Source organism: Geotrypetes seraphini, chromosome 8 (assembly GCF_902459505.1).
Source record: "Geotrypetes seraphini chromosome 8, aGeoSer1.1, whole genome shotgun sequence".
Lineage (NCBI taxonomy): Eukaryota > Metazoa > Chordata > Amphibia > Gymnophiona > Dermophiidae > Geotrypetes > Geotrypetes seraphini.
The window spans coordinates 109,920,417-109,934,280 of NC_047091.1; the positions used below are offsets into that span (position 1 = coordinate 109,920,417).

Genomic DNA, 13,864 nt, shown 5'->3' on the forward strand with positions numbered 1-13,864 from the left:
ATCTGCCCACAAAAGTGGCGCTGATCACGTCTCAATAATGCGACGGCTATGTCACAGATAGGTGCGGGAAATATAGGCCAAGATTTTCAAGGCCAACATTTCTGGTGCCTATCTGTGATGAGAATAATGACTATGGAGGCATCTACCAACGCCTAAAGGTACTTCTGGCATTAACCATGTCTATTTCACCTGCCTTCTTAGTCGCAGTTCTGGCGCCGTTTGTGGAGGTGCCATCTTTTTTTTTAATGACATTTTAATTGCTTTTAAACAATGTGATCAATTACCATGTCAATTAAAGGCAATTAAAACTGGCACCTAACCAGCATTGCAGTTTATAGAATTTGGGCCTGAGTGACTTGCCCATAGTCACAAGGAGCAGCACGGGGTTTGAACCCACAACCCCAGGGTGCTGAGGCTGTAGCTCCTCTTAATTAATTTAAAAAAAGGTGATGTTTCTGGGACAGATTGCATGGTTCCATTAAACTTTCTAACAAGAAGAGGCACTGGATGTGTCAAATCCAACCGACTGTCCATTTTTTTCAATCTATGCTTATCGAAAGCAAAGTTACAATGACCTCTACTTTTAACAACATCCCAACACAATTAGGTCACAGACCTCCTAAGCTCAGGCCTTTTAGAACTTCAACAAAAACACTTTTACCCATATCTATTCCCACTGCTCAACATAATGATCAAACATCTAATATTTCTTTATCAACTCTTTCACCACTTACATCAAACTCCTCAAGCTTAAAATTAGGCCTAATTAATTCAAGATCTCTCAAAAGTAAACACCATCTACTAAAAGATACAATAATACAACATCATCTACACATCCTTTGTATTACCGAAACCTGGCTTTCGGAGGGTGAGGAAGCCTACCTATCGTTTTGCTGTCCCCCCAACTATGACTATATTTGGAACCACCGCCAAAAACGTAAAGGAGGAGGTTTAGCCATAATTTTCTTTAAAGACCTAATCAAACTACATGATCAATCCACAAACAACTCCATAATCGAATACCTTCACTTTACAATTAACTTAAAACAAAAAAATGACTTTCTTTTACTTTACATCCCTCCCCCAATAGAACATACCAAATTAACTTCCTTTCATAATTTGTTTTTCGATTTCTGTTCTACCTCTAAATGTCCGATCATATTGGGAGATTTTAACATTCACTTTGACAATCCCAATAACTCAAATACTTTGGACACATTAAATCTTATTAAAGAACTAGATATGCAAACAATTATTCAAGAACCCACTCATCAAGCTCAACACATTTTGGATATGATTCTAGTTCCCATATCTCAAACTATTTCTCATTCAGTCCCTAACATCCTTCCAGTACCATGGTCAGACCATAGTCTGATCTCATTAAAACTAAACTTTATGGAATCTTTATCTTTAGATCTTTTCTCTGAAACAAAAAAAATCTCATACAGAGATTTTTCTAAACTAGAATCTTCGGATTTCTCATTGTTTTCTAATCCTTCCATCACTTTCCCTGATTTTAATAATATAGAAGATCAAATTCAATTTTGGAATTCAACCCTTGAATCTATAATTAATGCTAAAATACCTTTAATTTCTAAAACTTTACCCATACGTAAATTAAAAAACCCTTGGTATTCTAAAGATTTATCTTTACTAAAAAGACAACTTCGTGCCTCAGAAAGGAAATGGCGCGCTTCTAAAACTCCACTTCATCTTCAACAATTCAATGATAATGCCTTGTTTTACAAAAATAAAATTACTCAAGCAAAAAAAACATATTACAACAACAAAATCCAAAAAGCCAATAATACATCGGTTCTATTTAATATTTTAAAATCCATTAATCCAGAAACGAAAAAAACAACTACTAAACTAAAATCGACTCTAACAGCTCAAGAATTAGCAGATTATTTCTGCAATAAAATCTCCACTATCAGACAAAACTTCACTAATAATATACCAAATACTTCTATATCAGAAGATACATGTAATAATATACCTACAGCGAAATGCACTAATCTCAGAACTCCTTCTCTAGGAGAAATAGAAGGACATCTTAAAAACATCAACCTAAAAGGTTCTCCAACAGAAATCATCCCACCATTCTATTTAAAGAAGTTTTTTTCTCACCTTGGTCCTTTCATTCTTTCTCTTATTCAAAACAGTTTTCTCTCTGCAACCGTTCCGATTTCTTGGAAAACCTCAATCGTCATTCCTATTATTAAGAACTTCAAAAATAGTCGAGATGACACATCAAACTACCGACCAATTTCCAATTTGCCATTTCTAATGAAATTATCCGAAAAATTAGTCTTTGATCAGCTCTCCGACTTTATCGAATCCTCGAACGCCCTTCACCCCAACCAAACAGGTTTTCGAAAACACCACAGTACAGAATACTCATTGATCGGTCTTATAACAAATATCCATTATTACCTCGACCACCATAAATCAGTCGCCCTTTTTTCATTAGATTTATCCGCCGCTTTTGACACAATTGATCATGAACTTTTATTAAATCGGATGCAATCACTAGGCATAGGCGGTCAAGTTTTACAATGGCTAACTTCATTTTTATCTGACCGTACTTCCTGAGTCAAATTCAATGACTCTTTTTCATCAAATTACTCCTCCTCCTATGGAGTACCGCAAGGATCAATTTTATCTCCTCTCCTATTTAACATTTTCTTATCACCTCTTCTTACTATTTCTCAATCACTGGGCTTTACAACTTTCTCCTATGCTGATGATATACAACTCATACATCCCATTGACCCAGAAAAAGATGAAGAAATACAAGCCATTAACAAAAAACTAGAAATAATAAAAAACTGGTTAAATTGTAACAAACTGGCACTAAATATACAAAAATCCAAGACTATGCTTTTCACCTGGAAAGCAAATCTAATACCAACATCTCCATTTATCCTAAACAACATCCCTATAGAATCTGTATTTAAACTGAAAATACTCGGAGTAATAATTGACGCAGACCTATCTTTTCATAATCATATAAGCGAAATAGTTAAATCATGCTTCTTTAGACTACGTCTTATTCGATCAATTTCCACCTTTCTTGACTCCAAATCCATCAATATTCTGACTCATTCTCTCATCATATCTAAAATAGACTATTGTAATTCACTTTTCATTAACATAACCCAGAAAGAAAAAAGACGACTTCAGATAATTCAAAACACTGCAATAAAATTAATTCACAAAGCTAAAAAATATGATCACGTCACCCCATTATTGATTAAATCGCATTGGCTACCCATTTCCCACCGTATTACATTCAAAATTATACTGTTAGTACATAAAACTCTGACTTTCAATGAACCGCAATTTATTTCTAAAATGATCATTCCATACAATTCCGTACGTTCCTTACGATCATCGGCTTCGAACTTATTATCTATCCCCTCCTTGAAAATTATTGGTATAAGAAGAAACAACATTTTTTCAGTTATGGCACCCACGTTGTGGAACTCACTACCAAATTACATAAGAATAGAAAAAGACTTACAAACATTTAAAAGATTTTTAAAAACTTTTTTATTTCAAGATGCATTTGAACACACGATATAACGCACATAACTTTTATACATTTTATAACAAACATTGGACTTTTTTTTTTTTTTTTCCCTCAACCCATATTGTGTTTTCCTATTCATGTAAATTTCAATAGATAAAAACGATGTAACTTTTGCCTCCTTTCCTACCCAGTCATGTTATTTTTGATCTTAAATGTATTGTATTGACTGTTTTTTAAAAAAAATTTTGATTATGTTTTGTATTGTCTGTAATAAGTCTAATTTGTCAAAATTATATGTGAAACCACCATCTGTGGCTTTTAGAATGTACATCGCCTAGATATCACGATAGGCGATTCATAAAATGCTAATAAACTTGAAACTTGAAACTTGAATGGTCAAATATCCTTTATTTGCAGTTTGTATCAAAGTTTAAAACAAGCAAAGTTCCAAAAGACAAAGTCCCTCTGCTTTGGTGGTGTCCCATTTTTTCTTTTCTGTCTCTGCGAGTAGTATCATTAAACTTTCTGCAGAACAAGGATTTCTGTTACAGAATTCCCACTGGGATGCGGGAGTGAAGTAAATGACAGAAAACATGGGGAAAGATTTTGGCTGTAGGGAGGAGAGTGTGGCACAGTGGTTACAGCTACAGCCTCTGCATTCTGAGGTTGTGGGTTCAAACCCTACGCTGCTCCTTGTGACCCTGGATAAGTCGCTTAATCCTCCACTGCCCCAGGTACATTAGATCAACCTTTTTACACCTATGGACCGGCAGAAATAAAATAATTATTCTGTGGACCAGCATCGGTCCGTGGACTGGCGGTTGAAGAACACTGGGCTAAGTCGTGGGCCAGACCCCGCCCATCTCTACCCAATCTCACCCCAGACCCCGCTCCCATAATAGTACTAATTGCACCTTGCATGTCCCGTGCCTCATCTGGAAGCCTTCCCTCTGACGTTGCAACGTCAGAGAGAAGGCTTCCGGTTCAGGCGCAGGATGCCTGTAGGAGCCACTGTCCGTGGCTTTGTGCACTGAATCAGTTAGGAAGAGGGAGCTGGCTTGAAGATAACGCCGCATCGATCGCACCGTGGACCGGTGGTTGAAGAAAACTGTTTTGGGCCTGATGCACGTGCTGGCCTTGTGGACCGGCAGGAAATTTCTGTGGACCGGCACTGGTCCATAGACCGGTGGTTGAAAAACACTGCAATAGATAGACTGTGAGCCCACTGGGACAGAGAGGGAAAATGCTTGAAGTACCTGTATGTAAACTGCTTTTGAGTATGGTTATAAAACTACAAAAAGGTGGTATACAAATCCCAATCCCCTATCGTGCCCTTCTTTTAGTGTACAGTAATATAGATAGAACAGGAAAGTCCACTCATCCTGGAAAAAGATTTTTGCTCTTCTCTGATCTGTTCTGACATTAAGCGGGGGAGAGGGTGGGGGCTTGTGGAGTTGGGGGGGGGAGTATGCTGAAGGACACACTGCGTACTCCTCTTTATTGGGGGATAGTGGAGGGCTGGGGGAGGAGGTTTGTTGAGTATGGGGGCTGGAGGTGGTTTAGGGTTGAGAATGGGAGTTGGAGGGCGGGGTTGATAGATGGGCTCCGTTTACCTGTCCAGTCAGGAGCATTTTGTATTAGTTAGGCCAGATTTGGGATGGGGAGCATTGTTATTTGTATGTGGTACTTCGCTTGCATTCTGTTCTGCGTTGTTATATGTTTACTAAAAAACAATAAAATTTAATAATAATAATAATAATAATAAAAAATTGAAATAGGAGATGCATGTACCTATCTTTACAAACTAATAAATTGAAAATCTGTTGAGCATTTACAAAACAAAAAAAAAAGTTACAGGAAAGCCCACTCTCTGCCCCTGACATGCCCCCTCAAAACAAAAAAGAACATTATCCCAGGACAAGCAGGCAGCATATTCTTGACTGATGGGTGACGGCACCGACGGAGCCCTGGTACGGACAATTTTAGAGTGATTGCACTCTAAGAACTTTGAAAGTTCTAGTAGGCCGCACCGCGCACGCGCGAGTGCCTTCCCGCCCGACAGAGGCGCGCGGTCCCCAGTTTCTTAGTTTCCACGGAGCTAAGAAGACGCGTGTTCCAACTGCTGTTGGAAAATTTTTTCAAATTTTTCTCACCTTCCCGCTCGCGCGTTATTTTCTTGTCGTGATTTATTCACCTTATCGTTTCTTTCTTTTATTTAAAAAAAAAAAAAAAAAGTCCATTTTTTTCGACTTTTTTCCGGTCAGCCCCGGCGGGGCCTGTTGGCACCATCGAAGCCTCGGGCTTCGATTTTGCTACGGCCGTTTTTCCCTTCATGCCCCCTTCACCAGGTTTTAAGAAGTGTCAGCGGTGTGCACGTCCTATTTCCCTTTCCGACCCGCACAAGTGGTGCCTTCAGTGTCTGGGTCCGGACCATAGGGCAGAAACGTGCACCCGCTGCAGTTCTCTCCAAAAGAGAACTCTAAAGAATCGCCAAATTCAACAGCGAATTCTTTTCGGTGCCGCCATGGAAGTTCCCCCGGCATCGACACCGTCATCTTCCTCCAAATCGGCACTGGTGACTTCGACACCGCAAGATCCATCCTCGGTGTCGCACCCTGTAGGTAAGCCGGCTAAGAAGCCATCCCCTACTGTCCTTAGCCCGCCAGTCGAACAAGCAGTGAGCCAAGTCCTGCAGACTGCGCGCCGGCCTCGCAAACGCTCCGCTCCTATTGAAGTCACTGCCTCTTCATCGGCATCGACTTCGCCTGAGCGTCGAGCTGCACCGCAGGTACCGAGCAAGAAAAAAGCGGTACCGGTGCCATCGGGACCGTCTCTGGATGAGAGAATAGCATCCATCCTTCAGGTCCAGCTTAAGGAGCAGTTACAACACTTGCTCCCGGCTCTGCTGACTCCGAGCCTTCCAGTGTTGGTACCTACTGAGCATTCGTTGCCGATCGTCGAACAGCCTGTTTTGTCGGCATCGACGTTGTCGGCACCTCAAAAATCTGTTTCTATGCCTGTTCTCTCGGCGGAACCGAAGTCTCTTCGACGCACTGCTTACTCGACTTTGGAGCCGGTGCCGTTCTCTGACACCCGTACTGCTGTACAGTCACCCGGTACGGTGTCCATGAGGTCTGGTAAATCGGTACGCAAAACCAAGCATACCGAACCTTCTACCCCACTTTCTCAGGGCCGTCTGTCATCGGTACGGGACCCTGATTTGTGGGATGATTCTGATGACCCCCTCGGTACCGAGGCAGAGGATGTTACATCGGTGCAGGATCCTGCTGGTAAGCCAGAGCACTCGTCCTTCACCAAGTTTCTTAAGGAGATGTCGGACACCCTTTCCATCCCTCTAGAGTCTGACTCTAAAAAATCCAAAGCATTTCTTGATGCTTTAGATTTTGACCAGCCTCCGAAAGAATTTTTAAAGTTACCCCTCCATGACATCTTGAGGGAAACGTTTTACAAAAATTTGGAAACTCCTCTCACCGTTCCAGGAGCCCCTAGGAAGCTGGAATCGCTTTACAAGGTGATTCCTATTCCAGGGTTTGACAAACCCCAGCTGCCCCATGAATCTCTGCTGGTGGAGTCCACCCTCAAAAAATCGGCAGGCTCTAGTGTATATGCCTCTGTCCCTCCTGGCAGAGAGGGCAAGGCCATGGATAAATTTGGTAAAAGACTTTACCAAAATGCAATGCTGGCCAACCGTTCAGGTAATTATGCGTTTCACTTCTCTTTTTACCTGAAACATTTGATTCAGCAAGTCTCTTCTTTTCAAAAGTATCTTCCTGACCGTAAGCTTCCTGCATTCCAACAATGCACTTCCAGTCTCCTACAACTCAGGAAGTTCATGGTCCGGTCCATCTATGATACTTTTGAACTCACATCCCGAGCCACGGCTATGTCTGTAGCGATGAGATGATTGGCATGGCTCCGAGTCTCCGACCTTGATGTGAACCACCAGGACCGCCTTGCCAATGCTCCCTGCCTGGGTGATGAGCTCTTTGGAGAATCTATGGATACCACCACTCAAAAGCTCTCTGCCCATGAGACGAGGTGGGATACTTTGCTGAAAAATAAAAAGAAGCCTCCTCCTCCTCGTCCATTTAGACAGCAGCCATCATATCAGAGGCGGTTTTCTGCTCGGCCAGTTCAGCCTCAACCTCCACAACCTCGGAGGCAGCGGCAACAGCACCAACAAGCACGTCAGCAACAGCCGCCTACCATAAAGCCTGTCACTCAGACTAAGCCGACTCAGCCCTTTTGACTCCCTTCTCCTGGGCATTGCCAGTCTCCCTCCCTCCTGTCCTCTTCCACAGCCCATAGGAGGTCGATTAACCATTTTTCACTCTCGATGGGAGGTAATCACCACCGACCAGTGGGTGCTCTCAATCATAGCCCATGGCTACTCCCTCAATTTTCAGACTCCCCCGCCGTTAGGCCTGCCAAAAGAGTCTGCTTCCAACAAGTCTCAGTCCCTCCTTCTCGCTCAAGAGGTTCAATCCCTCCTTCTTCTCAATGCCATCGAAGAAGTTCCTCAAGATCAGCGAGGTCAGGGTTTTTACTCCCGGTACTTTCTAGTTCCCAAAAAGACCGGAGACCTCAGACCCATCTTAGATCTCAGAGATCTCGACAAATGTTTGGTCAAGGAGAAGTTCAAAATGCTCTCTCTTGCCACCCTCTACCCTCTTCTCACTCAGGGCGACTGGCTATGCTCCCTCGATCTCAAAGAGGCTTACACACATATTCCTATCCATCTGACGTCCAGGCAATATCTGCGCTTTCTCATCAATCAACATCATTATCAGTACAAAGTGCTGCCCTTCTGCCTGGCCTCCTCTCCCAGGGTATTCACCAAATGTCTGATTGTGGTAGCGGCCTATCTCCGCTCTCACAACTTTCAAGTCTTCCCTTATCTGGACGACTGGTTGATCAAAGCTCATTCCCCTCAGGCGGTTCTGCTTGCCACCAATCAGACCATTCACTTCCTTCGACTATTAGGGTTCGAAATCAATCTACCCAAGTCTCACCTCATTCCGACCCAGCAACTTCAATTTATTGGAGCCGTTCTGGACACTGTTCTGATGAGGGCGTTTCTTCCATCCAACCGCCTTCACGCCATCCTCCATCTCTGTCAGCAGGTGTTTCAACAGATTACCATTTCTGCGAATCACATGATGGTGCTATTGGGGCACATGGCTTCGACAGTACATGTCACACCCTTCGCACGTCTCCACCTGCGTACTCCTCAATGGACCTTAGCGAACCAATGGTCCCAAGCGACGGATCCTTGTTCACAACACATATCTGTGACCTCGTCTCTTCGACAGTCGCTTCTTTGGTGGTTGACATCTTCAAATCTATCCAGAGGTCTGCTGTTCCATCTACCTCCTCATCAACTAGTCATCACCACAGATTCCTCCCCCTATGCCTGGGGAGCTCACTTGAACGAATTCCAAACTCAGGGATTTTGGACTGCCCAGGAAAAGAAACACCACATCAATTTCCTGGAACTCCGAGCGATGTTCTATGCCCTCAAGGCGTTTCAACATCTTCTCTTTCCTCAAGTACTACTCATTTGCACAGACAATCAAGTTGCAATGTACTACATCAACAAACAGGGAGGAACGGGCTCTCGCCTGTTGTGTCAGGAAGCCCAACGGATTTGGTCTTGGGCAGATCAACAGGCAGATCAACGAAGATGTGCGAGATGGATCTGCATGCACTGCCTCCTTGAGATGCAAATCTATCTCATGCATATTTATTGTGGATATCCTGAAAACCTGACCTGCCTGTGGCTCTCGAGGACCGGAATTGCTTAGACTAAGGGTCCCTTTTGCAAAGCTGTGGTAGCGATTCCCAGCACGGCAAATGCAACGGAGGCCATTCAATTTCTATGGGCTTCGTCGCATTGCTGCGCCGGAACTCGCCTGCGTGGCTTTGTAAAAGGGGCCCTGAATTTGAAATATGCCTGCTAAATATGATCACGTTTCAAGTTTATTTCCACTTGTTATCCTGTCTATTGGACTGGCCTTTGGAGTGGCTTACATAATAGTTCCCATCCTACTGTCTTAACCTCTATGTTCCAACAAGATCTTTAAGATCTGAAGACAAATCTCTCCTCTCAGTCCCCTCACTTAGATTCATTTATATGAGGAGGGACACACGATCTTTTCTGTTACGGCACCTCAAACTTGCAACTACAGGTCTGCACGGGAACGGGGATCGCGGGAATCCCACGGGTCCCGCGGGGGTTCCACAGGAATCCCCCCCTAACCCACGGGACTCCCACGGGGACCCCCCTCTGGCCCACGGGACTCCCATGGGGACCCCCCTCTAGCCAACGGGACTCCCACGAGGAAGCAGGGTTCGTCCATATAATATAATGGACACGTCAGCCTTAGTAAAAGAGGGGGTTTATAAGTTAATCACCTGAACAGAGAACAAAAAAAGGGTTTCACCAAAGAGATTCCACAAGGAAAACAGCAGCGGAAACACAAAAGAAACTGTGGAATTGATGATCCTGTCAGAAGTAATTGCTGCTTTTTATGGGGACGGGCGGGGATGGAGGTAATTCCTTGCGGGGATGGGTGGGGGTGGAGAGAATCCTGGCGAGGACGGGTGGGGACGGAGAGGATCCTGATGGGGATGGGTGGGGACGGAGAGGATCCTGACGGGACGGGTGGGGATGGAGAGGATCCTGGCGGGGACGGGTGGGGATAGAGAGGATCCTGGCAGGGACGGGCGGGGAGGGCTGGGATTTCTGTCCCCGCACAACTCTCTACTTGCAACTCGCTTCCAATTTATATTAGGGAAGAGAAATCACTTAGTAAGTTCAAAGGTCTCTTAAAAAGTTGGCTCTTTAAGGACGCTTTCGACTAAGCCACTTAAATTCTATAAAACTCAAACACTCTGTAGTGGACTAAAATCCTCCAAATTAAAATTAAGTGGGTAACTATTCCCATCTTACTGTCTTAACCACTATGTTCATTTTATTTTTTTTATGAATCGTAATTAAACCTGTCTCCCTCTTGTGTCCTGTAGCGTCATGGTTTTTAACATTTGTGTGTTTTCTGGTTTGTTTGGGGTTTTTTTACCCTGATTTTTTTATTATTTGTAAATCGCATTGGAATATGATATTGCGATCAAATCAAATTTTTAAATAAACTTGAAACTTGATATAACATAACATAATTTCATATATACCGCAGCAACCTTGCGGTTCAGTGCGCTTCACAAATTACGAGATACTAACATTATAGTAGATTAAGCCAGATAATTCCCAAAAATATTGACATTGTAACTATGCATAATCAAGTAGGAATGATAAAGTTACAATGCAAAAATATTTTATAGTTAGTATGTCTCTGTATTACACAGAAATTGACCACCTTCTAACCTCTGGATTTGGGACCAATACACCCCAATCCCCCCCCCCCCACATCCCTTTATTTCCCATAACCCCAAGTCGAGCAAGATGGTTGTGACCTTACACCGAGTTGGAATTAATAAAATGCATCAGCTTCGTTTATTTTTATTTTTTATTTTTTTTTGTTCAAAGTGTTTTATTGATTTTATAAGTAGAGAAAAATACAAAGCCAACAATGTGAGTGCTCCAACAAGGAGCACATTATAACAATATCATTAACAAGTGTGAAGTGCATCCACAAAGGAATAATGATCACAGATTATTAAATGCATAACAAAATAAAGATGTGATGACATTAGTTCAAGAAAGGGGTAATGAAGAAAAGAAAAAACAAAACAAAACACAGTAGGTGAAATGCTCAAATAATGTACCAGAAAAATCAGAAGGACATGTCCAATCTAAAATAAAAGAATATGATATATATAAAATGTATTGGAACATGGTTAATTCTGATAAGTGCCTGAATTCAGAAGATTAAGGGTGAGGCAAAAAAACATATAATAGAGAAATGAATATTAAAGTCAAGAATCTGAGTAACAATATTCAGTATTCATGAGACTGATTTGCAATATTCAAGCAGAGAAAACCAAGTTTTTGTATAAGAGATCATGGAGTTATTGCGTTCAGCAAAATGACATTCATATTTCACAAGGAGACATATCGAGTTCCACCATAAATTGACATGTAGTTTAGTGGTATCCTTCCAATTGTGCAGGATGATGGAGAGAGCAGTGAATAAAAGTATAACGGATCCGTCATAGAGGTCTGTCAGAGCCAGAAACTACAAGTGGCACGGACCTCAGATTTTTAAGGACGTGCGGTTTTAGATCCGCGAGGTCTGTCAGGTCCGCGTTTTATCCCTTCCCTGTGCTCTGCATTACGACAGAGCCTCAGGGTTCAATGAAGGGAAAAGGCATCAGGAAGCCAGGCTTAAATTGTTGGAATAAGAGTTTCACTCTTAAAAAAATGCACCAGTCCAGTAACACTAAAGCTAGTGCTTCTGGTGGAATGGTGAAAGTGGGTACAGTAAGGCGATTATGTCATGACAGTCTTAGGAGGCCAGATTGAGACATCCGGGTTTTACTTCCATTGCTTTCAATGGCAGTAAAATCCGATGTTTCAATCTGCCCTAGAAAGAAATAGTGGATAACCACTATGATAAATTTTCACCTGATGTCATAACGCCGTTTGTTTTTAAATGATCACCAGGGATCTCAGAGTCCCTCCTTGAGGGCCGCAATCCAGTCGGGTTTTCAGGATTTCCCCAATAAATATGCATTGAAAGCATTGCCTGCACATAGATCTCATGCATATTCATTGGGGAAATCCTGAAAACCCGATTGGATTCCGGCCCTCAAGGAGGGACTTTGAAACCCCTGATTTATATATTGTCATTGTCACCATAGGCAGGGGTCTCAAAGTCCCTCCCCGAGGGCCGCAATCCAGTCAGGTTTTCAGGATTTCCCTAATGAATATGCATTGAAAGTGGCACATGGATCTCATGCATATTCATTGGGGGAAATGCTGATAACCCGACTGGATTGGGGCCCTCGAGGAGGGACTTTGAGACCCTGTAACTTACAGCTACCATTATCCGGATAATTGCCTTTGAAGATGGAACCTTGAACAGATTTAAAGATCTCTTATCTGTTTGTACACAGGCTACAGAAATGAGAAGCAGGAATAGGAGCCTAAGTAAATTAACCCGTGCAAAAAGCAATCAGATGCTTCTCTGCAGGTCCTATGAGCACCCCCCCCCCCACCTCTCCCCTTACTCTCACCGTTGTGAAAGAAGCGGGTCCCGTAGCCACCGCCCACAGGCCTCCGGGATCTGCCGGTGGGATACACGTTATAGAAGATCGAGTTGCGGTTGTTGGACGGGTGGCGCGGATCGTCCGCCAGCATGTCCTGCTCCGCTCCGCCGCTGCTTTCCGCGGGAGCTTCCCTGATCGCTCCATTGGGGTTTCCCCGGGTGACGTCAGGAGGGCCCGCGGGGGCCGGACTTCGCTGGCGTCCCGTCCCGGAGAGCTGCTGCTGCTGCTGACCGGCGGACAAGTAGACGTTTTGGCCCCGCTGTCGCCTGTCCGAGGCCGGCTGGTACTCGGAGCCCGTGTTGAACAGGCTGTACTGGCGCCCGTTGCTCTGCCAGCTGATCCTCTGCCTCCAGGTGCCCGCCGGGGGCTCCGGCTGTGCCCCAGCCCTGGGTAGGCGTAGGAGGAAGAGGCTGCAAGAGAGCAGGAGGAGAGAGAAGGGCGAGAGGGACATGGCAGGGTGTCCAGGTGCTTGGGTCACCGGGTCCGACTGGGGAGCTGCGGTGCAGATCGGCGGAACCTCTCCTCGGTCTCTCTGGGCTGATCAAAAAGCCCTGCTGGAGCACGTCAACCGTGGATCGGAGTTCCCGGGTTGAATCCAAGCTGCTCTCCCGATGCAGACTCAGGTGCTAGATAGCCTGACTTTCCCGGTGTAGGTGGGACGGACAATTCTCTTCTGTCTCCCAGTGACTATTCAGTACTTTGTAACCTCTGCCTCTACATTTTTCCCTGCAACCCCGGACTGGAAAGGAGGGGGAAGGGGAGGGATCTGAACCTGGAGCTCGAGGTTCGATGATGCCTTTACATAAAAGCCTGGCCATGCATATGTAGGCTGTACCTTTAAATCCCCCTTCCCCCCCAATCCGCCACCAGCTTGACTCCAGGCCAGGGGTAGGCAAGTCCAGTCCTCGAGAGCCGGAGCCAGGTCAGGTTTTCAGGATATCCACAATAAATATGCATGAGATAGATTTGCATCTCAAGGAGGCAGTGCATGGAAATTCATCTCATACATATTCATTGTGGATATCCTGAAAACCTGACCTGGCTCTGGCTCTGGCTCTCGAGGACCGGACTTGCCTACCCCTG

At 44.1% G+C, this 13,864-nt stretch overlaps 1 protein-coding gene across 1 annotated transcript in view; it reads right to left on the reverse strand.

The window, feature by feature from the left end:
* Window positions 1-13,575, reverse strand: part of LOC117364560 (protein-lysine 6-oxidase-like) — a 37,083-nt gene extending 23,508 nt beyond the window's left edge. Inside the window, exon 1 of the mRNA XM_033953877.1 lies at window positions 12,749-13,575. Coding sequence (XP_033809768.1) covers window positions 12,749-13,232 — 484 coding nt within the window. The 5' untranslated portion in view covers window positions 13,233-13,575. The remainder of the gene's footprint in view (window positions 1-12,748) is intronic.
* Window positions 13,576-13,864: the final 289 nt, after the last annotated feature.